This window comes from Corticium candelabrum, chromosome 2 (assembly GCF_963422355.1).
Source record: "Corticium candelabrum chromosome 2, ooCorCand1.1, whole genome shotgun sequence".
NCBI lineage: Eukaryota > Metazoa > Porifera > Homoscleromorpha > Homosclerophorida > Plakinidae > Corticium > Corticium candelabrum.
Window position 1 is genome coordinate 2,779,023 of NC_085086.1, and position 26,956 is coordinate 2,805,978.

The following is a 26,956-nucleotide window of genomic DNA, read 5'->3' on the forward strand; positions in this document are numbered from 1 at the left end:
AATATTGTGATGGCAATGCCTGGTGCAAAGTTACCGACGGTGCCCATATCTGGTGCTGACGTAGTCAGTGTATCTATAAGTTTTTTCATCTGTCTGTCTGTGTCTGCATGTCTATCTGTCTGTATCTGTCTGTCTGCCTCGCTGCCTGTCAGTTAAACCTGCTTATCAGATACATCACCAATTTGTTGGGTTCTGGTACTAAGTATACTAGAACTTCGATACTGTGACGAAAAGATGAGCTGCAGAACAGACGATCAGAGAGCATGAGATATTTTGACTTCATAAACTCACTACCAGATACTGCAAAGTAAATCTAGCGCCATTACAATTAAAACTTGAATCTCATGCAAACAACTGTCAATAGTGTTAGGTCTCTATTTCTCCACACATGGAACTAACCCAATTGTGTCCTTCAATACTATATTAACATTCCTATTTGACCGTCAGGTCTTCTGACAAGGAAATCCCATGTCGACAGCCACCTACGTGCTGCAACACCTTCCGGAGTAAGAGACTTCAATCCATATGAGAATGGAGAGAAGTAATAAAATGACCACAGAATGGCCAGTACAACCAACCCAATAAATATCAGATATAAGTGACGTAGTCTAACTCGCTGTGGGATGACGTAATGATACACGTGATCAATAACGATGGCGATGAGAACAATCTGGAAAACAACAGCAGGGAGGTAGTGATGAAGGAAAAGTGCTCTGTCCATCGTAAAGAATGGAACATAATGAAGTAGCCATCCACCGACCAGCAGCCAACCAGCATCCTTGAATTGTGTCCAGACTGTCATTTCAATGTCATAAACCTGTCTTCTTCGACGGATCAAATAAAATCCTAATAATCCAAAATAGGTAACCACCCCAACTGATGACGTCCACCATAGCAACGGGTTGCCTAGCAACTGGATCTGGGCCATAGATGTGTTGCTAATCCAGTAAGCAATCGAACGCTGACACAAAGGCCACTCCAATGGACGCGAACTGAAGGTATGCTCCTCAGTCAACTCTCGATTTTTCACTAACATGGTGAGCAGCATTTCTCTAAATTTGGAAAAAAACCACATGGAAACTGGAACACCAGACCGTTCGTTCGTTTCAGTATTATTCTTTGGGTTAATTCCAAATTGTATCTCCTCCACGATCCATTGACTGCCCTGTTTCGGAGACTGCGTGTTGGTGGTGACTTCCCACTGATAAAATCCCCACTCTGGCAATCTGAGGTCGGTTGTTTTCAAAGCCTGTGAGGAGTTGACGTGGACAAATTGAACTGTTGTGGATGTCGACGTCCAACCATTTGATCCTTTCGAATGCTTCAAGAATTGAACTTGCCATAGATCTTGTAGCACACTGACATTCTCGTAGTGAATGTATCCCGACACTTCCTGATTCGTCGGTGTCAAAGGAGCGGCGACGTTGTGAGAGTTTAATCTCCTTCCCGTCATTCGATGAACCAAATGGACAAAATCCTTGTCTTTTACAGGAATAGGTGGGTTGTCGAGAGTCGCGTTTTCAGTGCCAGGTCGTTGGATGGCCCACCAATTGTTCATATCAGAATATCCATAACACGTAATCTGTTGCTGAGCACTTGAGCCTCGTCCATTATCATAGAACACTGGATAATTGTGTGGATGAGAATGCAGCCAACAGGCTTCTCCGTCAACTCGTTTCAAAGTCACGTGACTTCCAAATGCAATTTGATGCTCTACACCTGCCTGTGGAAGCTCCTCCGGATGAGTCAATATCCGGGATCCTTCCAGAGACTTCTGAAAATCCCTCGACATGAAAGCATCATGAGGACCCGATCGGTAAAGCAACTTAAAGTCGATAAAAAAGCAAGTCATGAATACAACGATTGGAATAAAAATCAACCCAAACACTCTCGCACCAAAATGCTTTATGACATCATAATCTGACATTTTGGGTTGACCCAGCAACACCCAAAGATCGTGTAGAGTATGAAGTCCGACCAGAAACACGACAAAAACTCCCACAAACTTGACACTCAAAACGCAGCCGAGTGCGACTCCCGTTAGGCACAGTTTTTGATACCACACTTGAGAGAAATGCCGCTTTTCGCTGCTGAACACGACGTAGCAAAGGACAGTGAGAACAATAAAGAAAATGAGGATCGAGTCAAGTAGAATAAATCGACACTGTGTGACAGATGCATTGTCAAAGATCAAAAACAGAGAGGCGAGAAACGCAGAGTAGTGCGAACACCCGAGCTCCGTCACGATCCGATACACCATGAGAGGCACCACACTACCCAATACAGCAGGCAGCAAACGCAGATAAGTGTGTGCAACCAGCTTGGGGTCATACTCTTCTCCGATCGTCTGGAAAGGAAAGAATCCTTCGTAGTTGGTTATCCACGCCATCAGACTCAGCAGCTGTTTACCGAGAGGTGGATGCACGTCGAAGAAGAAGATCCCGTGCATGTAATAGCTGATAAATTTTCCAAAGTGTACTTCATCAAACACGACCTGATTCGGCTCACTCAGACGCCAGAGTCGAGTTACAAACGATAAAATGCATAAAATCCACCACAACGGATTGATGATAACATTCATTGATATTGGGGGTAGATCAGAGGTTGAGTCTGGTCGTGGTACATATGTCTGTAGTGCTATCTTTCTCTCTGTGTCCTTCTTTTCCGCGTCAGAGGCTGAGACTTTTGTCGCAGGGTCGGGATCCTGTTTGGGGCCCTCGTTGTGCTCGTCATCTCCGGTCTCGTTATCATTGCTTTTTTCGTCTTTTGTAGTGTCCTCAGTTTCCTTCTTGTTCTTGCTTTTTCTGCTGTGTGGCATTACTCCCGCACAGCTGCTAATCACGTGTCAAACAACAACGTACGGGACATCGATATGCAGCATCCCGTATAATTGTACCTTACGACTAGATGGCCGACGTGGTAAAGCTAGACTCGAAGCAAAGAGCTTCTTTCAAAGTACGCGAAGAGTAGTTTGGTTTTTTGGTTTTAGTCGTACTGGTGTTGCCTTTGTGAGCGACATTTTGTTTTTTATTTCTTTCTTCTCAGCTCTCAGTGAAACAAAAGCTGCAAGATCTCGGAAAGTATATCGGTAAGTGCATACAGTTGTATGTGTAGTCTTTAAACTAGTCAGCGCTACAGCAAAGCAATAACAAGATGTGCTGCATGTGTGTGACGCAGACCACGTGACATTTTCAAGTGCATACATTGATATAAACTGATTTGTTGACGTTACTGTGGTTGATGTAAACTTATATTCTATTTGTAAATTTTTGTAGTTGGTATCGCATGACTTAGATTGCTGATTTGAGTAGATGAGGAGTTGCCCGAGTATGTGATGGTTATGGTAGGCAACAGCAGAAGTCATGCACAGATGGCGTCAGATCTCAAGGTCTTCTTAGGAAGCAGCACTGTTGTCTTCACTGATTGGTATGGAAATTTAAAATGAGAAATAGATGATGAGAATTGGTGACAAAGAGACAAGACGATGAAACAGGCGTGTTGACATGCCGATTCAAGGACAGACAAATAGACAGACATGATTTTTGAAATGTATACGTGGTAATGCACTATTATATGTTTATTGAGGTATTTACATGGATTAGTTACACTGACTGGTTTAGAGATAAGTTGCTACAAGGTCCTGGTGCCACTTTTTTTGTAGTTCTTTTCTGCAACAGAATACACTCACTCAAACCTCCCTAATTCGGAGAGTATGGGACCAGCTGCTGTCCAGATTCTAGAAATGTCCGGAAGATAGAGATAGCTAACACGCGTTATATCCTTGGAATCCCTGACCATTTTATTGTAAAGTTTGGTGAATGTCATACCAGGTCTGCATGCAGTATGCGTGCACAGTACACACTTGTACTACACTGTAATGCCCATGTGTACTTTGTACTATTGTACAGTGTAGTACAGTTACAAATGAGTTCTCTTAGGTACTGGCTCGTGATAGTCAAGACAGGCTTAAGAATTGAGTGTTTATACGGGGAGTTTCTTGCCAAAGCGCTTACCCTTTGAGTCCCAAGACCTGATTTGTGCTGGGAAAAGTGAGGTGTCTGGATTTTGGAGGTCCGGATTAGGGAGGTTTAAATGTATAATATAATGCAGATTTAAAGAATCTAGCCGCCCTGATTAGTGATAGAATGATTCTGGCACAGTCAGAAGTTGTGAGCTGTCAGTGTGAATTATTATCTTTAGGTGCACATATACACTGGGATTAGGTAGTGTTCTTACCAGAAACGGATGACTCAACGGCTGGAAATGACCATGTAACCAACTAGATTGGAATGCATAGCTAGTGCTCATAGGTATTGTTGGGTACTACTGTAGTAGTATGGGTACTCTACTGTAGTAGTACGTGTACACGTACTCTACTGTAGTAGTATGGGTACTTTACTGTAGTAGTATGGGTACTCTACTGTAGTAGTATGTTTACACGTACTCTACTGTAGTAGTATGGGAAAACTAATGTATTTCAACAAGCCGTACTACATATATACACATAACAACGGAAGTCATACTACTACAGTAGAGTACCCCAGTACTCTACTCTACTGTAGTAGTATGGGTACTCTACTGTTAGTATGGGTACTCTACTATAGTAGTATGGGTACACATACTCTGCTATAGTAGTATGGGTACACATACTCTGCTATAGTAGTATGGGTACTCTACTGTAGTAAATTCCATCCCAGCTAACTTCAACCTGGTCAGCCACTTGTGGGAGGGCATGTTGTAACTAGATTAAGATATAATGTAAACTGAGAGCGTCATCAACAGACAGTTTAATGTGCCAATAGCATGGCTGCATTTCTAGACACTTTGTACATGGAAGTGGAAACCACCACCAGCATTGGCTACACGACACTCTGATGGTCTAAAGTCAAAGAATTAGGGAGTTTACTCTAGGGGAAAGTTTTCCAAGGCTTTTGACCCCTTTAGACTATCCTCATCACCAGTTGTTACCCCCTCAGAAAGCTAATCATTTCAAGTGGTTATTACCTCTAATCATGTACTGCCTGTTCATTGGTCAGCTCATACACTGGGTGTTCATTGGTCAGCTTTTTGATGCAATAATTAATATACAGGAAATTACCATGATATCTATCTGACAACAACGGCAGCAATGAAAAGTTTAAAATGGTATTAGTAGCACATTGCTGCAATATTTCTAGTGTTGAAGTTAGCTGGGATTGACTTTAGTATGGGCACTCTAGAGCGTTTCTCATAGATTTGTACAAAGACTGTATGTCTTTTCTCAGCCAGCTGTTTAGACATGTTTTGGCATGTGGTGTGTCTAGCTATGTCCATGTGACCTTTTGTCTCATGACAAACCTTCATTCTGACCTACCATATATGCATCCTTGTAGCCTAAGGTAGCAACCGAGAGTTTTATTACTTTAGGGTTTCTTTATTAAACAAGTTTCTTGTCGTAGTTTGGGTCTACTGCTATACAGAATCGATTATGTAACTATAGCATCTGCTTAGTAAGTGCGGTGAATCCTCTCAAAACAGATAAGATATTGGATCTTGAAATGTGATCATGAAAGAGCAGTAGCATGCTCATTATGCTGTGGATGTACTTGTAGCTGTGAAGATAATGAGTCAACAGAGGCTCACTTAGTGGTATTAATCAAGTTCAAATTTCGCGTATCTTGGTAGCATGTGTGATACAACAAGGTAAGGCCCCCTGGATCTACTGTACATTGTGATTGTTGTGTTTCACACCGTTAAGTTATTCATTGCTTTTTATTAGGAATCACAGTGCATGAGTAGGGTTGATGTGATTATATTCCACTTGTTGCATACCGATGCATCATGTGATTACTGGAGTAGCCTCGGTATGAGGCTATGTACACAGCGCTAAAGCTATATGAGTGTTGCGTCTCTGGGTGTTGAATGTTACACTGTTGCTATGCGCTTCTTGTTATTTTTCAATCTCATTTATATAAGCCACATGTCTAGCTATTACACAATAATTATAAATACCTATCTATATTACTTAAATTAATTAAATCACAATTTGTGTGTTTATAACTGAGCAAAATAGATGGGGTACACCTTCATGTGTGTTCAGAGAGAATCTGGTTCATTGATTTGCATTCACCAACCATAATCGCGACGTTTTGCTGTCAGCTTCTCCATTTTGCTTCCTTGACTTTTTATCACATTGATAACTGATAGTAAGTCACTTTGGTGCCCTTGCTATGCCTATAGTAGTGACCATCAATGCAACACATCTGAACCATATTGCAGCTTGTGCACCAATATGGGAGTACATCCAGGATGCTTGGGCCATGACGTCAACTGCCATCTGCTGGAATGAGATGGATGAAGTAGTCATCTTTAGGCATAGGGACATAGCAACTGGACATTGTTGGGGACTAATTTGTTGACAAGAGTTAAATGACAGACGTTTCACAGAACATACAATGTGTGCACATAGAGTTGTGGAAATGACGTGACAATCATGTGGTACTCTATTATATTGTATTTTTCTAGGCTTTTTCAGAAGCTCTCTAAACTATCGAGTGATGCAACTAATGAATCAGACTCAAGAGAAGGAACACCACTACTAGATGAGAAGCCTGCAGTCAAATCACCTGCCAAACCACCAGTCAAGCCTGTATGTTACTTCATGTTTGTAATGTCTAGGCCACCAGTGCCTAGTTTATCATATTTATGGGTTGCTGTTTGCTTATTCTGCATTACATAATCTTGCAAGTTTGTCAATCTCTTGGTTTATAAGCCATATTTGGCTATAGTTAATACTAGGTCAAATATATTTTCTCTACTTAGGCTAATCATAGTTCTAGCCAGAGCGGGCAATGCCAGCAAAATGCCTGCTGGAGGGCTTAGACTATGATTATTGTAGCCAGAGAGCTGACAATTCCAGTTGTAGACCTCAAACTATGGCAACAAAGTGATTAGTAGGAGTATTTCTTTCCAAAAAAGTCTGTAGACAAAGGAGTGTGTACCATGCTCTGCTGTCAGGACAAATCTGCTAAATATTGCAGTAGAGATGCTCCATGGGACAATGCAATGAACTCTCCATTGGCATTGACCTGGCCAAAGAAGGTATAGATTTATTGAGAAAGGTCAGTCTCCAGGAGTGCTCTACAAATTTTTATTGTTAATTGTATTAACGTAAATGGTGTCAGGTATACATCATTGTAAACATCCAGAGTCAACAACAGACAGTGTTCTGTTTCAGATACTATTACCATGGAGAGGTATCACTGTTTCAGTCTGGAAATATATTTACTCAACAGGACATTGTACAAATATATATATATATATATATTGGTATGGTCAGTGGGTGTGGTCAGTGGGTGTGGTCAGTACTGACTATCGTTTGCCAGCTGTCACAATTTCGAGTTAGAACTCTTGTTAGTTCAGAGCTGTCCCCAGGATTTTTGTAAGGCATGGCAGAAGTTCTCACGACCACGCCCTGCATAATTTTTTAACGTAACGCATTTTAATCTAGAATCCAATCAAACTTGCTTGACAGTCTTAGAGATAGTATATATAGACCTGTCTATATACCCAGTGTTGTACTGATGTGAACCAAACCTAAACTTATTTTGTTCTCATTTGTTGCAACATTTTTGGACAATTTCTACTGGGGATCAGATGCCATTACCTGTTAATTAAGGAAAAGAAAACATCTTTTAAAGTTTACAACAGTACGCCTTTTTACCGCTACACTTTGATGGTCATGTTTGTACAAAATACGGGCAAGCGCATGCCATGCCAGTTTGTCGGCGCAGCTTCTTCAAAGATAACTAACTGTTGGCACTTGCAAACATTTCCCGGTTGCAGCCAATGCCACTTCCACGGCATGAAAGAGGCAGTTGTCATCGCCACTGACACGAACCGGGAAATAACTCTGATGGAGTGTCACGGGAAAGTAGACTGCCAGCTACGTTGTCTTTTTAGTAATGGAGCACTCATTTTCGCCGAAGTAATCTTGTGTGTGCACATTCTCACAAGGACTTACCTCAATCATTGTGCTAAAAGGAGAGGTTTTAGGTCAAGGATTAGTATGACTCACACATCGCAGTATATTACAACTTGGAATACGCGTCAAACTAAGAAGTCCGTTAAAGTCTTTGAGAAATTTTCAGAGCTCGAGCAATAGTATTCGCATAATCTGTTGAGAACATGTGATTGGGAGGGCAACATATCTACAGGCCGCATTAATTTATACTCTATCTACAATGACAGCCTTAGATTCGCCTAGATGCTCCCAACAACATAGCAACAAGAATCACGCTTGTTGTGCTAGTCACTGTTATCGTTTTTTCGGTCTCTATGGAGAATCTTGTCGCAGTTCTGACAAGTCTTCCTCATTTATTTCTATTGTTAACCTGTTTATTGTTAGTTCTCTAAAGCCGTCTAATATTCTGCAGTAGCTACACCCTAAATCAAAAACGTTTAGTGATGCTAGAGGGAAACTGCAGTTGCTACCGACGCAATTGTAGGCGGTGCATGACAACTACTGTTGCTTTTTGAGTACTTGTATTACAATCAAGTTCATACCATATGGCAGTCATCCCCCTAATTGGTCTCACCATCACACCAAACATCCCAGGCCCTCTAGGCAAAGAACTAAAATAATATGCAAAGAATTAGTTGCTTGCCTCAAACAACTTTGTAAATTTTTAAAATACGAAGTCCGCTATCTTCATAGCTACAATAGAGAACAGTAGACTCGAAGAACAACTGTTACAGAGACAGCTAATTAAATCAGTGTATGGTGACTCTTAAATAATGCAATTAAACATTTAGCTTGTCTGCTTATGTCAAAACGAGACGGGTCTAGGGGCAAAATGTGTGAACGGACCTTATAGTAGCCACTGCCTACTCAGTAAAGCACGGCGGGCCTGTACCAAGCAGGAGCCAAGGCACGGCGGAGCGCCATGCCTTTGGTATGCTGGGGACAACCCTATAGTTATCTACGTCTCTCTTGGCTGTTACTTTTACACTTTCAATTGACTGTTTACTTACAGCTTGCTGATCTGCTTTGTAGATGCAGCCTGTAGTCATGGATGCTCGAGATGTGATAAGAAGCAAACAGGAGGATCGAGACGATCATCGAGATGACCGTAGTTTGCCAAAAACTTCAGTCCTTTCAAGTGTCGTCACAGTACAGCCAAGGTTGGTTTGTGCAAATAGTTAGTGCTCGTTATTGTAGTGCATGTGATAAGGTCGTGCATGAACAGGTTAGTGGGTATTTGTTTGGTAAAAAGAGAATGCTAGAATTGATGAATGGACCCGAACAGAGAAATTATTTTTTCTGTTTGTTTGGAAATTTGCCATGTGTCTGTATGTTTGCTAAAGCTTGAAGTAACTGGCAACTTTTGTGATCAACTGGGTACCATACGTATTCGAAAAAGAGCTCATCCGATTAGCAGCCCTGAGGTAGTTAAACAGTGGAAAAGGTGCGTGTTGAAATCATTAATTTATCACAAATGTGTCGGAATAAGTGCCTGTCCAAACGAGCCCTTCACTAAGACCAGGGCTCTCTCTACAAGGACTACTCTACTTTCCTCACGTCGGGTGAGTGGCCAACCTACATTTGCTACCCGGTAGATTTGCTTCAGATGTTTATGTGAGACCTCGTAACTGAGAGCTTGTGTGAGAAGTTTCCCAATCTTGTCAAAATATGCTCTTCACACTACAGGGAAGCATCCGTTCAGAGATGGCACATGAAGCCATTCATGTCACATGCAGATCTTTCCATTCTGTGCAAGTATGGTACTAGCCTACTTTCTCCGAATGGCAGATGCATGCAACAGACTACCCAATGCTGCAGTACTGAGGTGGTAACCTATGCTAATTTATATGATGCCTGGGTTTTGTCAAGTCAAATGGCCATGATCCCGCCCTTGGCATGCACAAGTCGCTGAGTATGAGTGCATGTTGATAGTGTTAATTTAGAGGAGGTACTGCACAGTAACGGAGGACACTCCTTACAGCAGTGGGCGTGGTCAATACTTTGACGGATCTGTTTGCCAAGAGTATGACCCTATTCAAAGTGTTTGCGATGCGAGGTGTTGTTTTACGTGTTACTCTAGCCACAGGATTGGAATAGTTGCCGAAGTCTTGATGTGTTTTGAGTTGAGTCATTATGCGGGCATGTGGGTCAATCATATCTTTGCATTTGTATTTGTGGGTTGGGTCTTTGAATGCTTTTGTTGGTGCTGTTTTGAATAGAGCAATAGTTGTAGAAAGATGTTGTATTGAGAAATCGTCAAAGACCCCAAGATTTGACTTTGCAACTTTGACGATAAAATCCTTTTCCGGTTTACGAAGTCGTCCGTGTCCATGTTCACTGGTCTGTTGTGGAGTGTTTCTCTCATGCAACCTGTCTGTTTTCTGCTACTGTAATCTAACAGAGCAAGTCATAGAGTTCTCGATAACGTCTAGTCTCTAGCTACACGGACATGTACATCTACGGTGAAATAGCTATATAGAATGCGTACAAATTACATGCTAGTGTATTATTCTGGGTTCTCTTCTTGCGCAGTTGGCAGTGGAAATTGCAAGCAGTGATCAAGAACCCAATCCTCCCTTAAGACCATCATGGACACGGACTGCTGTGTCTAGCCTAGATCTGAGTGTGGTGTTCTAAAACATGCTTAGATTTGACTTAGTAGCAAATTACTAGCAATGCAGCTATCGTAGAAACAGATCTGTGTAAACGATCGCTACACTCTCAGACCTCAGAATGGTAGAATTTCCCATCCCAACTCCTGCATAGGTGGTGCATACAGTACCTCCTCTAGTGTTAATTGTTTCAGGTACACATTACTGCAATGATATATCTCTCTGTATATTTAACTCTTACCCAATCAGCTGTTGCTTACATGCCAGTGAGTACCTATATGGTAGAGCCTGAGTAGAGTGACCAAATACAGCAAATGGTGAAGATTACAGGCGAGTGAATACAGCTGTTGTGGGAGATAGTACTTGTTATTGCTGTGTGGCAAAAGAGCCATAACTTGCCACGAAGGCAGTTTAGTTGCATTTGCTAGTAAATTACTCACCCCGTAGAGCCCTTAAATTTAGATGGACATTCTACAGTGAAGTGTAGCTTGAAAAGTCTTGTGTAGTGCACTACACCAAGTGCATGCAGCTTTAATTCTTAATTTATTATTAACTTTTAGAGTGTAAACTGATACATCAGCGGCCTTGCTGCATGCTTTGATCTGACTGCCATCAACATGAATTGTCAGTCTACAGCTTGTATGTTATGTTGAGCTCATTATGCCAAGCAACATCTGCACTAACTTAATCATACGATACCCGCCTTTGCCTCAATGATGGTCCTCGCGTGGTCATTCGGACAAGATAAAGGTTAGATTTTCTTAAAAACACACCAGTACCTGGGCCTCAATTTTGGTCATTTACTGTTCATAAATTTTTATCATTAGTAGTGGCATAACCAGATCAAAAGTTAACTGCTTCACAGAGCTGACATATTGTCTTCAGCAAATGTAGTACCTTACTTTTTAACAGTATGTAGTCACGGATCTCTTGGATGCTCATTTTGCAGACTAGCACGCTCTAGTCGTGATAGTGCGGCTCTGTTATCAGTGAACGTTACGTGTACAGTACTGTACCTGCCTAGTACTCTGTACTGTACATTAAGTAAACTTTCCGAGTAATGATACCACACAACTTCAAGAGATCAGAGACTCTCAAATACTCTAAAAACAGACCATGCTCTTTTGCCAGCTGCTTCCCTTGTGACTTTTGCATATGCCTGGCTATGCCTCTGATTAAGTCACGTTCAGTTGTTGATGTCCTTTATTCACCTATTTTGAGTAATTGTCGATTTGGCAAGGTCATGGTATAATTTGGCACCATGTTAGATGCTGGCATACAATACATTTTTGCCAACTCTTCAAGATCTTAACCGTGGTGAATCAAATTATGGTAGCATGGGAAAGAATTCATTTGGGCAATGGAGTCAATGATTTGATGTATGTACGTGTGCAAGCCAATTGAAGAGAAAGTGAATGCACGTAGTATTGTCCATGACCCTTCCGATCTTCAGTTTTCAATTTTCAAATTTTGCTTATTTTTTATTTTCTATTTTTAAATTGTTGGGCTAATTTTTAAGATTTTTTGTTAGTGACGTTCAATTACTTTGCAGGCGAAATTTGAAGTTTAATTTTAATTTGATTTGATTTGCCATCGCTGAGCTAGTTAAACTAATTAATTGTTGTTGTTAGTAAACAGTTAATTAGTTAATTAGTCAATAATTAATTGCTGACTTATTAGCTAGTTTGTTGTTGTTAGCAAGCAGTTAATTAGTCAATTAGTTAATTAGTTGGTTTACTTAATTGCTGAGTTGGTATGCTAATTAATTGTTGCTAGTAAGCATAACATTTAGAGTTATTTTCATTCATTATGATCCATTAGTTTAATTAATGTATTGAGATTCAGTCGTTACTATTTAGTGTGATACTCTCATTTAGTGTGAAGTGTTAGGCTAATAATTCTTTCCAGTAATCAAACATTTAGAAATATTTTTGTTTATTGTCATCCAGTAGTTTAATGTATTGAGATGCATCCTTTACTATTTAGTGTGATACCGTAGAAGCTCGCTAATCCATACAGCCCCGTGCCAAGCCCCGATCGGATTAGTGAATTGTTTGGATTATCAAAAATGCCTAAACGCGTATTCTTGGAAGTCCAGACTCTGCCTTGGACACCCATACCTGTAGTGCATTTACATATCTCTACACACATGGTATGTTTGTTGTACAGGTCACAGCTGCAACAACTACATGTTCTACTAAACAACATGACAGTCAGGATTTTAAATAGTTAGATACGCAAATTTCCTGAAACAAGATAACCGCAACCCGGATCAAGCTGTCAAATAGGATCTGGGTATGCAAGGCAGGGCACCAAAGGTAATTTGGATTAGCGAGGATTCGGATTAGCGATGTTCTACTGTACTGTAATGTAGTGAGACATGCTACTCTGTGAGTTTCAAGGCATAAAATATGTTGAGAAGTGAGAGGCGTAGACAGCACTCTAGCAGGGCCAGACCAATATTCGAAAATCGCACTTTTACCAGACACTGAGTTACATCAACATCCGGTCTAAGGATAATGTAATTAAATAGGTAATTTATATGCAACAATTATTGCCACATTAATTGTGTCTAACATATTGGTTGTAATAAACTAGACACCGTCTTTCCAATTTCTAATTTGCGTACACTGCACTGTATGTGTTTAATTAAGAGACACTCTTGTATTTCATTCTCCCATTCATGATTGCCTATTTTTCATTTTCGCTTACTGCACTGCCCGCCCAATCATCAAGTGAACTAAAATTACACTTTTTAGCACGAGTTAAGTGGCTACGCCTACTAACGCACATTACTATTACTATTACTATTTACCAATTTACTATCTACCAATTGCTATTTGCTGTTGAGGTGTCTGGAAGTTATGACTTAATTGTGATGTAATTTTGTGATTGTGTTTAGACCATCTATAAAGCCAGCCAATGTCACAGTTCGCAATGCTTCCTTGTTGACAAGGGCAATTGCAGATGCTACTAAATCAACACGAGAAGGTAACACAAGGGCTGTTCGAACATCTGCTCGTTCACCTGATCTCACAGTTCGAGGTATTGCAATCGACTGTGTACATCTGTTGTCATTCTAAGTTTGATGTTGTTGTAGAGCCAGCTAGAGTCATAGCTGATGTCAACAATGGTGTTGTTGCTCGACGTCCTGTTCATGAGAGACTAGGGAATAGAGTGGGCCGAATAGAGGAACCATATGTCGAGGACATTTCATCAGATGAGGAGGACAAGGGACCATCAGTAAAGAAGTCAAAGCGAAGTGACGATGAAGAGTAAGACCTATTAGTTTCCTTTCTTTAGATTTCAAGGATGTCCTTCTTTAATTGGTGACTGTGCCTATTTTGCTTTGTTTTTGTGCCTACCATGTGTGCATTATTGCAGGGACGTAGCCACAGGTCCTGTTGGTTTGGTTGGTCTGGTTGGTTCTGTTGTTCCAGGTGGTCCGGTTTCAACTGGAGTACTGTTTAATATTTGTACTTTCACCAACAGACTATTCCTGACAACTTCCAGAATAGGGCAAAGCTGATTAAATAAGTTTGATTTTAAGCACTCTGAGACAACCTCATATCAACTGCCTGCAGCCCAGCAGGTCAGAACGTGTACAGCTTGTAGACTTGTTCATTCTTTTTCAAGAATACCGGATAGTAAGTGGAACGAGATGGTGTTGCTTCTGTCACCTCCCTCTAATGCCTTCATCACCCTATGAACTTTTTGTTTTGTACGAGACCCTTTTGGTAGTCTAAGAATTACCCCTGGGCTGCATCTTACTCTGCACAAACCCAATGCATGGTTTTATACCTAGCCACCTTTTAACTACAACATCAGTGACGCTCAAGACATTACATTCTGTCACTACATTATTATGCAATATGAGTAAAAAAATTTTGTGCCTGTCTGCACATGCACGTCTGTGCACGTGCTTGCTAATTTTCAACCGGGCTACTTCCAAACTGCCAGCTATGGCTCTGATCATTGAGTTGTTTTAGTCAAACTTAGCAGCCATGTAATTATGCTGAGACATAAACGTATACTGGCTGCATGCTCCTGCATGAAGTCACCCTTTTTCTAGTTCATGCCTCTCCACATGCTCCAAAGTTGTCTTTGCACATGCTCATACATTCATATTTGAAAAATGCTAACTGACGCCCTTGGAGGTTGTAGCTATTTCCCGGAAGCTGAGAAGGAGCTCTATGTCCATGTTTGTAACTCAGTGGTGTAGGAGTGTCATCTAGGTTGGGGGCCAAACCTGGAATTACGTGCAATTGTAGTTTTACACTGTCGTCTATTCGAGCTCCTCATTTTCTTCCACTTGTAGTTCGTTTTCATGATGATATATTTATATATAGTGACCATAAGCTGCTGTTTGTGTGGCCATGGCCTCGTGGCCGCCATGGTTTCTATGCCTATGTAACTATTTGGCTATGGCATCTTATTCACCAGAAAATGGTGTGCAGGTAGACGGAGACTCTGTGTCTTATTCGATTGTGGAGCAACCAAGATTTGCATAAACAATTTTTTGAACTCCTTGCTGCAACAGTCATCTGGCAGTAGACCTACATCTTCTATGAATAGTACAACGTCTCGTATGTGTCCTACGTATTTCTCGATATAACTGTTGTAAAGCCATAGAGATAAACGCAAGCAGCTTGGCTTCTGTCCATTGCAAATGTGAGCTAAAGTGAGTTATGTCAATCTGAACTAACTAACTCACTTTAATGACACACCCATTAAAAGCATTGGCTTGCTTCTACAGAGTGTGTCGTGTAAACACCGGCTAGAATGCTGGGTTGGCACTGGCTGGCATGGCATGTCTTGCTATGCGTGCTCGTGTAAACGGGGTATAATGGTCAATTTGGGTAGGTTTTTATTTGTTGCACACACATTCAGTGCCTCTTGCTTTTCACCTCTTGTGTTTATTGGTCTGACGGTCTGTTTGTTTGTCTATGTGTCTGTGTTGTATAATTATTTGATGGCCTCAGGCCTTGACTAACTTGTGGAAAATTTGACCTGTTGAGCAATCATTCGATTAAGTGATTGCTGAAGTTTGTTTGCACGCATGTGTGTGTGTGTGTGTGTGTGTGTGTCATTTTGTTAGTTTTTCAGTATAAATTTGTTGTAATAGAAATGTAATGGAAATTTTGTCTTTAGGCAACCCGATAGCCCAAAGTTTATTGTCACTCTGGATGGTGCAAAAGGAATGTTTGACAATACTGCTGAGTTATCAGACTCAGATGATGAAATACAACAGTCAAGACCAGGCAGTGTGTTTAGCAGAATAGGAACGATTGCTTCCAGTAAGTTTAAAGGCAATACAAAATTTTCCTGATTTTTAAACTATACAATCAGTATCTAATGTGAATGTGTATTTGTGTTGTGTAGTCCAAGTTGTATTGTATTTTTGTGTGCATTATGTTTGATTGGTTAGTTGCTGGATAGTGTGACCTCACTTTTTTGCTACCTGAGTGAGAGATCCAACTGCCTTTACATATTTAGTCATACAACTGGAGTCAGTCTCGCATTGACTTAACGTTGGGGCGCAAGGCTCCCCAACCTTTGTAGTCGTCTCAAGCAAAAGAGCCAAGTTTCCCTCATATTACCAAACAGTCAGCTTACTGTTAGTGTTGTGAAAGCATTAGCTGTCTGTTTGATGGAACACGTCAGCATTCAGTATCATTAAGACAGATTTGTGAAGCCAGTGTGGAAAAATGTCATGACAGGTGAAATGCACGTGCCCATCACACTTTCCTGGCAATGACAGATGAATAAGTAGAAGTAAAAAACAGGCTTGGCTTTACAGTGTGATTGATTGGCCCCTCCAAACTTGATGACCACGCTACTCTTGTGAGTTTCGCATTACTTTTGAGTTTTATGAGTTGTCTGTAGCGATGGGTTCAGTTTTAGTATGTCCAATGTGCACATGGTGCAAGATCCTAACTATTGTGCATGTGCTGTACTAAATGTGTGAAATAGTACGTATTCTGTATTATTATCTTACTGTAGTGCAGTTATTTTGGGGGAATATGGGTTGGGTGAACCAGCACGACACAAGACACCCGGCAGGGTTCTAGCCAGGCATACTAAGTATGGCGGGCTGCCATGCTTTACTCCTCAAAATGAGATGCCCGCCACACTTTAGGATTGACCGCCACACCATGTGAACAGACATTCCAGGTGGAATTAGTGGCTGTGTCCACACTACAGCAAGGATAGCAAACAAAAGTTTGCACTAGACAGACTGGCTCACTTTTCACTTTGACCGTTTACACTTGCTAGTTATGGCCTCAGCAGGTGTGCTATTCACTGTGCCATGTTGTGTGCTCTAGCAGAAGTTATTACAAAGCATGATGACTAAACGGGAAGCATCATAGGATGTGGCATTTTATGTAAACATACTTGTTCTTTACAAAAACATTGATCTACAAACAGTTAATTTCTTTCCACAAGCTTATAAACAGCCAAGTTATTCAGACTAGGTTTATTAATAAGCAGAGGAAGTCACAAAATATCTCACCAGAGCTACATTTTCAACAAACCATAACTCACAGCAAAACCACACCCTTTTCAAAAAACAGTGCCTCTTTACCAAGCAACGCTCTGCCGCCACGCGTTGCCAAGAACCTGGCTAGAACTCTGCCCTTGGATCGAACCTGGCCATTCCGCCAATCACTAGTGTTGCTTCCAGTGACCCCTGCTTGGCTCTTGTTTGACCGGGTTTCCTGCCTGTTCCTTCCTATGTGTTGCATGCTAAATTTTAATCTAAATTGCGTATGCATTCTACGGTACTTCGACCCGACCCCAGTCTAAGTGCAAGGTGTACATGCTAAGTCAATCAATGATCGTTGTTGTATGTCAACGGTATTACAGGCTAGTCCAACTCAACTGACTAAATTAGGGATAGTAGCTATTGTGGTTTTGTCCTAGTATTTAGAACAAGATACGGAGAGTTTGATCAACATCAGAAATAGAACACAGTAGTGGTGCTACATCAGGGGGGAGAGCATTCATTGGCTGCGAAAAACTCGAAATCAAGCTACAATAGTGCATCTTGTGAATGCAATGTGTTTTTATATCAACAGAGTGTCTGCCTGTGTGACGATGCATCACATGTAATCATATCCAAATTAGCAAAATGTTAAATATGACTGTCACACAGGTCAGCTCATTTAGATATGGTTACTTGAGGTGTGTTACTGATTCATTTCTACTACTGAAGTGCTAACACGTTTCTGTTTATTGATTGTTGTTGTATTCATATCCTTAGATGTCACGACAAATAGCAATCGTTTTCTATTCAGTAAAGCGACAGCACCACCACGGTAGGTTATTTATTTATGCAGACGTCAAGTTGCAGTTTGCTAAGTCAAATTTTACTTTGAAGGTTTCCAACTCCACAGACAAGTTCTTGTAAGTGCATAACAGTTGTAGGTTTTGTTATCTGTCGTTCTGTTGTTTGTTTGTAGTTTGTGTTTTCTAGCCTAGGAAAGTAGGTGTACTTGATTGCACTTTATTTTAACTCTCAGTACACGATAGTATCACCTTATTCTATGTACTTACCAGCAGGGTTGCATAAGTCAGTGCACCTAGGCTGTAGCTGTTGAGAGATGTATGTCTAACAGAGTGGAATATAACGATTGGTCATTGACCGAATCCAGGGGCGTACCTGGTGCATTGTATGGGTTGGTTCTTTTAGTGCTCTGATGGACCTTCTATTCAGTTCAACATGCTTTATTATAATGAATCTTGTGCCAAGAAGTCTTAGAGTCCAAATCTGTTTTCATCAATCTATAGCTACATCTAAGGACAGCAGAAGCAAAGAAATTTAAAGTGGTCCGGCATAGCGCACGTTACGTTTGGGTGTGCATTGTATGCAACTACTGTACTTTATCGATACTGCATGCTCATGACACCTCAGCTCTTTGTAAGATCATAATTTTCTAACTTGCCAAATAGCCTCAGTCGTTCATTGCTGTAGTTTTTCAGTTTATCCTTGTGCACGTGCAAGACTATCACATGATTGAACCTGTAGATCTCCTGTGTCATAGTTGATAGCAAGTAGAACTTGACACGTCTCGTGATCTTTACTAACTGCATTAGTTAGTAGAAGGAATCACCAAAATCAATTTTAATATTATCTACCACCTTGTAGCAAACATGATTGACTGCGTGGGAAACACGCTGTTTACACGTGTCTCAGATAACTCGTTGAGAAGTCTGACTGACAGACTGCCCGCAAAATGTCTAGTTTTTAAAAATACTTTATAAGAAATTGCTACCACCATAGCATCGTAACTATTCCACTAGCCCTGACAGGCATCTGAAATGTGGCACCCGGGCCAGCACTTTAGCAGTTACAGCCTTTGTGTCTGCACAGTGCAAATATTGCATGCATGGTTGATTGTATACAGAGGTAAGAGCGGACCTCTGACTGAAGTGGGTCAGTTATATCTCACCCTTGAACCCCCTAGGTACATGCCTTCCGAGGCCAACTGGTGTTTATGACTGACAACAATTTTGCTTTGATCGAACATACTACATGATTGGTCAAGACATAATAGTTCATCAAGAGCATGTGTTGTTCAAGTAACAACTTATAATCTAACAGGTATGTGCCTATTACAGTATTGCAGGGTTGCCATTGCCATGGCAATGGTGCCAGCACTGGCACTGAGCTCAGATTTGCTGGCACCGGAGAGAAAATGGGCGTTCCCTATATTATCCTGGGAGACACGGAACTATGAGACTTGACACGGCAGAGTCCTCAAATCTATTTTGCAGGAAATAGATACTGGACTGTATGATGAAGACAAGTTACTTAGACAACTGCCAGACTAATTTTTCATGATTCAAGTTTAGACTTTCTGTATGAACACGAGTGCAGAGATGATTCTGTTAGGTTTTTTGTGTCTCTGTTACAAGATGGGGAATGTACTGAAATCTGCAAGATGGCCTTACACTTGCGTTGTTTAGCTCATAGTACAATAGATTGTGAGAGAAGATTTAGCTTTATGAACTCTGTGAAAACGAGTAGCAGGAATAGACTGTAAAAGTCCTTATGGCAATAATGAGCCATGAAAGCTTCCTTATTACATTTCCTTTTGCAAGGTTCTATTGATATTATATACTAGGCTAGCTGCTATAGCCTTGGACCAAGGCTGCTAATGAATAGCTATTTGATATCAACATTTGCTGGTACCACTGGGGTCCTTCATGCCAGATATTTGGCTCAACTTGAAAATACAGGCGGCATTCGTGTATTGCCAATTAATTAATTTGCACTCACAAATCTGGGTATCATCAACTCTATAATTTGATCTTGTCTGCTGCTTCCGTCAGTTGTGTGGACTTTTGGGTGGCTTATTGATTGATTCCTTACCATCTAATCCATGCAATAAATTTAGCTTGCTCATCTCTTGATCAGGTCAAGTCATTACCGTAACCTTTCATTTAATCTTTAACAGTTCATGTCATTACTGAATTTACTCTAATGCTTGTCATCACGATCAATAGCAATGCAACAAAACAACAGCAAACACCAAATCTTTAGTTTGTATTTTAATAAAAAGTGTATACAGTAGTGAATGTGATGCAACAAGAAATTGAACTGAATGTAGATGATGGTAAATTGCAAGAAATTTGTGAAATCAATAAGAATGAATGCCCAAATCTAACTCATCAGGCCAACCTCTTTGCTAGAGCACGATATCCGACCAATAAGTTTGCCGTATGTTCCACTCTGTTTAATGCTCCAAGTCGTATTTAAAACATTGATGGGTTTGGTTACTCCTATTGGTGGGTACTTGTATCCTAATGGTTGGATTCGATAACGTTGTGTGCGTATATTGACCAGCACAGTCTTTGTGTTGCGGTATTGGTTTCTTTGTTTGCATGTTTGCATGTTTGTTTTTGCTGTATCTGCTGTACCCACAATTATCCGGATCTCGATTATCCGGATGGTTTGATTATCCAGATCTCGATTATCTGGATGGTTTGATTATCCAGATCTCGATTATCGGATGGTTCGATTATCCGAACAATTATGTTCCCCTTCCCTGATGTTTGGCGGTGCCGGACAATGCATTCCCAACAGCCTCACACGAATGAGCAAATACCTGACAGAAAAAGTAATAATTCAGCTATGAGCCTAAAAGAAAAGAGACTTTGTAATAGTCACGAGACTTGGCGAGTAGCGTACTCTAAACGTATAGGGCTAAACCGACTTCCGGTCTGGGGACTATGTGTCTGGCTGGCTGGCTGGCTGGCTGGCTGGCTGGCTGGCTGGCTATGTCTGTCACACTACAGGAATGTGGCACGCCTCCTTAGTGTGGCCCAATCATGAAACATAAATTCCTTTATGTCGTACGTGGCAACCAGAGACAATAGACGAACAGCCAATCATATGCACAAAAACTTCCTTGAGAGATTTTTCTCACCAGAACAGTGTAATTCACGTTTGCGATTGCTAGGAACTGTCGGACATAAACAACAGAACTCACCTGTCTGCAACTGCTGACCCAAAATCGATTGCTTTCTTGATTTTACGATAGTTATACGGGAATCTAACATTACGTAACCAGTAGAGATTTTATGTCCCGTATAGGATGACTCTACTTACGGCTACGGACTTTGCGGTCACACAAAACGACAGTCGCTATGTAGGATTTTAAATACATGTTACAAGTCGAACGTCTAGAAAGAAAATAGTGTGTATATTCGTAATTCTTCACGACAAATACTCCTCCTACCGTACGGTGCCTGTTGTTCAGGACTTTGAAGGCCCATAGCTATAGAAGCGACGGTGTAAACACAGCTTCAATTAGTAGTCTAGTAAGCAGGCAGCTATTGATGATGACTCTTCTAGTGACATGAAAGAACAATAGGTATGGAAGCAGTGTGGTCTTGTGTACAGTGGAGGAATATTAGTTGATATCTATCAACTTTTGATTATACAGACAATCGATTATCCGGACTTATAACCTGCCTTCGAAGAAGTCTGGGTAATCGAGGGTGTATTGTACTGATAAATCGTTATATAAGGGTTAGTAAGTGATTTATTGGTATAAGATTGTGTTTTCTTGTATTTCAATGGAGTGTTTGTACCAAACTGTTTATCATTGAGCAATGTGGTCTCGTGTAGCCAGCTCCTCACCTTTTCTATTTTTGGTATCCCGCTTACCAAATAGGAAATGGGAGGGGCTGGCTACACATGACTACATCAATGGCAGGTTCCTCATCTCAAAAGCTGCTGCCAGCAATCCCTGTTGTTCTAAATTGAGTTCTCAGGTACAGTCAAACCACACTAATTCAAAAAGCTTGTTGCCAGGTCCTGTCCAGATTAGTGGAGTTGTTTAGATTACCAAAATGTAAAAAGTACAGGTTTGTAGGTCCAGACCTTGTCTCGGACACCCTGGCCACTGGTACATTAACTTACGTCTCTACACATAGGTCATGTTTGTGGTAAAGGATACAGCTGCAATGACTGCATACACTTCTAAATAGTGTGACAGTCAAGACGTAAGATGGTCATATGCGTGAATTTGCTGAAAACTAGATACAGAGTAACCATAACCCCCATCAGGCTATCCTACAGGATCCCAGTACACAAGTCCGGGTGCCAAAGATAATTCGAATTAGCGAGGATTTGGATTAGCGAAGTTTGTCTGTACTCTAAAAGTGCACGTGTGTGTAGCAGATGGTAGACCGTTGGTGATGACATCCAAGATCTTGTATTCCATGATGAGGGTTGAAGGTTCGATCCTGGTGGAGGCAACACTGTCGCAGTTTCCTTGAGCAAAGAAACTCACCCACACTTGCTTCTCTCGACTCAGGAGTATAAATGAGTACCTGGTCATTGACGGGGTGGATATGACCACTGGCTTGGCAGCAACATTATGCAGCAGACAGGTACGTGTGGGCCTTGGTGTTCAGTCCCAGAGCTGCGCCATTGTCAATGCCCCTGGATGACTCTGAGCAAGCTCCAGGTGGATTGTAGTGCTGGCCCCAAGACTCCTCGTAGCGCATGGAGGCCCTGTCTCTAGAGGCAGGGGGAGCTATCTTCGCAACTGACCTCAAGGTCGACGTCGAAAGACATGGAGGGCTTAACATTTGTCCATTTTGTCCATTTGTTCTGCTGAGTCTTACACCACAAGTGATTTCATTTATGGTGATAATTGACTGTAGCTACTAGCAGTCTTATTGGGGTTGACATGTATATTGTTAGAATGCTTGACTGCTTAGACAGCTGCCATCGTACGGACATTTAGATGACACTCTTCTTCCTATATGTTACGGGTATATGGTGGACTGAGTTGACGGCGTGACATATCTCATGTATGGCTTTCTCTGTGCCCAGATAGCCCAATACTTGATCTACATACATGACCGCAGATGCTACGGTTAAATTGGTATAGGTCCCTTTGTTTATGGTACAGGTACATAGCTATTGCTCTAACCTTTTCCTGACATGGTTGCTTTTTGCATTACTGTGGTGTAGGTTTACTGACTCTGATTAGCAGTCTATAACAGTGAGGTGCTGATAATTTTACTGCGAGGTTTCCAATTGTGTTTAACCATAGCTGTTTCTAGATTTAGTTTATTAAGATATGCCCTAAGAGAGCAGATGTACTCTCAAGATCTTGCCAAGACAGTCTTGCATATTAAGTGTGTCATACACTGCAACAGCTTGAGATATCCAAACCCCGAAATACGGATTTTAAATTGATTGGCGACTCAGAGCCTTCTGTGCCATGTTTGTCTAATTTTTTTATGTCAAATGGCCGTGCAATCCTTTCACTTGGTCTGCCAAAGGCATGGTTTTTGGCTGTTGGACAATGGCTGGCTGTTATTTCATGCTCTCTCCATATCTATGATTTGGTAGTAGAGAAGTTTAGGTCTGAATATTTACACGCTTTGGTTGATTTCGTACATTCTGTTACCTGGACATTCGTTTTGGGCATCTTATTTACGCTTCTGATCCGTTCGAAGGGTATTTATTGTGATATACATTGGTTTCTTGCATTGCAATGTTGCAGCTCTCGATACCGTTTATGCTAAATTATAAGTAAGTTGTTGGGTTTGACATCTTTGATAAGTTTTAAAGAAAAAAACTATTTAGCAATTTGCGAACTTTGTGGCTGACAGTGTATATACTAAGGCAATACTATTGCTACATGTGCAATTACAAATACAGTTTTTTGAACAATTTGTAGCACACAGTATATTTGTAGCAAACCAACGAATATGGATAGCGATGTGCACAACGAGAATGAAACAGCTTGTGGCTTTGTCTTACACTGAAAGAAATTGGAACACAAAATAGCAAGAAATTTTAATGTGCCTTTACTACATTTCCTATTTATAGTTTGTGTGGCTTTGAATGTTATGGATCCCCTGCTGCATTATACTAGGAGAGAGGCATTTCCTATTTATAGTTTGTGGGCTTTGAATGTTATGGATCCCCTGCTGCATTATACTAGGAGAGAGGCATCTCTGGGCAAACTCTGAAATAGGGATTTTAAATTGATCAGTCACTGAGTGCCATAGCTGCCATTTTATGAAGTTTTGTCATGTCAAATGGCTGTGCAATGTCCTCATTTGGTCGGTCAAATGCGTTGTGTGCTTGCTGTTATGTCATGCTCTGTCTATATCTGCAGCAACCGTTATGTAGGAGGAATTCTTCTGATAATATTAGTTTATTGGATTGTGTATGCACAGTTCTTATTACATTACTCTTAGTTAACCTTTAGACTACATCACAGACATCATTGCATGGATGTTAGTTAATTGCATTAATTTATAAATTTGTAAACTTGATTTATTATGAATTACCTTTGCAGACCCTTCATTTCGGCCTCAGCAACCAAATGTCTGGCAAACCATTCCTTTTCGACCTCGACATCCTGTTTATCCCCGAACAGTGAGTACGCAAATGTAACATTTTGTTATTGATCTCATATTGTGTGTTGTTATTGTTACAGCCATTCCGAACACCAAACCAATATAAACTGGTAAAGAATCAGTTTCCATCTCGTGACAAGTTGAAGTGGACTGCGCCGACATCTAAACCCTCAGTGCCCGTGAAGAAACCTGAACCTGACACAAAAACTGTAGTAGGTGTACCATTGACAGTCAGTCAGCCTGTGACTACATTATGATTGATTATCATTTGTAACTTCAGCATGAGCTGATGAAGACAAACTAGCCTTACGTTGAGACTACTAGCTGCTGCAAAGACACGTTGATAGATTATCTGATAGCTTTATTGGCAGACTTGTGTCATGTACTATCCAGTTTTGTGTTATCATTTTTGTCTTGGGCTGGTCTCTTGAGCCAAACGTTTTGATTTCTATCAGTGAAAGGTAGATATCAAAAATAGAGAGATTTGGTTGCATTAGACTGAATCATGTGGCTGTTGTCTTTGTGACGGACCGCAAATGTAACGAGACTGGAGAGTGCAGTAGCAGGATTGTTATTCTCATTTCTTTGCATGACATCAAGACAATGAATATCGATCACATCGTATAGTGTGGTCTTTGTGGTTGTTCTGGCTGATGTTGGAGTAATGCCCTAGTAGACATGACTGAAGGGAATAAATGTACAGCATATACTAGTATACTTATCAAAGTGTGGCCAGGAGCCAACTTTATAGTTAAACTTGGCAGGTATACTGAGTGCACTTGACCCCCTAAACATTTAATCAGCTTTGTTCAAGTGTGCAAAGTTTGGAGAGAGGCATGGAAGAAATTCAATTCTCTACACTGCAAGATGGCAACAGCTTTGTGTATTCTCGCGCTGGAGCAATTCCGGCAAAAGCTCCTCCTCCTGGACGTGCGTTTAGCTCAGCGACTGCGCGAAAGAGCCTGGCTTGCGAGGCTACGGGTTAGCGCTGGCTTTAGTTGGGGTTAGTGCACAGGACTGAATCAAAGAAGGTTGCTCTATTTGTGTCGGTCTGGCAGTCTTTTCTTGAGCAAATTGAATCCACAGCACGACTTGCGGCATTTTGTAATGAAAGACGTTGTTGAATCCGTAGATTCAGGCAACTGTTGCTGTTCTTTCACACGCATGTGGTCTCTACACCAAGAGAAGGCAGTCAAGACGGACAGTGGTCGGAAGACGTTTCAATTCTTGCGTGGAATTGAGTAGCGTAGCTTGACTACATGATACATCAGTTGCGTTCTGCTAGGATTCACACACCCTAATTGAGTAGCAACTGGACAAGCTCAACAAGTGAGAACTCCCCTTGCGAATGATAGCACAGCAGGGTGTCATGATCCATTAGCGCAACCCGAGTTTGCTAACCCAAGTGTGAACACGGCCATTGACGTTTGGTGAACAAAAAGAGCAAAACTCCGGTTTCCATTTCTGACAACTTACTGTAGTAACCAACCTAGAAGGGCAAGGCTCTTATTAGAAATTTTTGGTACTACGTGTATGCGCTGTGCACAGTGTGATTAGGGACTGGGTAGAGGCCATTGAATTCCCTGGAGGATCACAGACAAGGAAAACACCACTGAAGTTTCGCATTTCTAGCTGATGCATGAGAGCAATTGTCACTAAAAATTGATTCCTGGAGGAAGCAACTAAATCAGAATCAGAAACATGCATGGCTGTCTAGCAATGATGTCTTACTTCATCTGCAATCCTCCATGGCTCTAGTAGCTATTCCATAGCTAAGCACATTGTACGAAGGCACGTATCTAGGAGCCTTGCTCTTCTTTAAGGCTCTTCTTGGAGGAGGAGTGATATGGTAGCAGTGACACTAGACCTGCATGTGGGTGGCACCCTTATTTACTTTGGTCCTTTCCACTTGTGATTTGAACAAGCTGAAATATGACACTAATTATAAGGAACCCCGATTAGTGCTTACTGTAGTCATTGGAAGACCATGCATTTTCCAAAGTTTGTATCACAAACAATAATCTTACGCGTGTGTGCATCATAATGTAGTATGGGGGAAGGTGTAAATTCGTACATTCCTAGAGAAACAACTGGGCTCTCAAAGCTAGCTCAAGATTTGTGTAGATTTCTGTCTAGCTATCTCAAGAAAATGTACAGCACAAGCACATTCTGACCCATCAAAGCTAGTCTGCTCCAGAGTCACATAGGGGGAACGGCAGAGATTTGCTGAGTGTAACGTGGTACCTTGCAGACTTGAAATTGAACTGGGTTATAGACTATGGAGAATGCTGGAGAAAGATCTCAGAACTCTAACAGCAAACAGACGTAGTTATTTTGGGAACAACCACACGAGGGACACAAACACACACGGAGTCCCTTGTAAGGCGGGGAGTCGATGGGGACTGCTCTTGTGGCGCCAATACGGGACATTAAGACACACCATTAC

The 26,956-nt window shown here is 41.2% G+C and overlaps 2 protein-coding genes across 2 annotated transcripts; one reads left to right on the top strand and one right to left on the bottom strand.

Annotated features, from left to right (window-relative positions):
* Positions 1–254: 254 nt before the first annotated feature.
* Positions 255–2,860, bottom strand: LOC134198177 (protein O-mannosyl-transferase 1-like). Its single transcript, XM_062667513.1, has one exon. It carries the CDS (start codon positions 2,816–2,818, stop codon positions 419–421), a length of 2,400 nt encoding a protein of 799 aa, XP_062523497.1. The 5' UTR covers positions 2,819–2,860; the 3' UTR covers positions 255–418.
* On the top strand, positions 2,847–25,012 carry LOC134198178 (zinc finger CCCH domain-containing protein 14-like). Its single transcript, XM_062667514.1, has 12 exons — positions 2,847–2,955; positions 3,046–3,088; positions 3,312–3,426; positions 6,505–6,628; positions 9,035–9,162; positions 13,517–13,659; positions 13,715–13,889; positions 15,766–15,911; positions 17,879–17,933; positions 17,996–18,021; positions 24,450–24,529; positions 24,591–25,012. Exons 1-12 carry the CDS (start codon positions 2,908–2,910, stop codon positions 24,765–24,767), a joined length of 1,260 nt encoding a protein of 419 aa, XP_062523498.1. The 5' UTR covers positions 2,847–2,907; the 3' UTR covers positions 24,768–25,012.
* Positions 25,013–26,956: the final 1,944 nt, after the last annotated feature.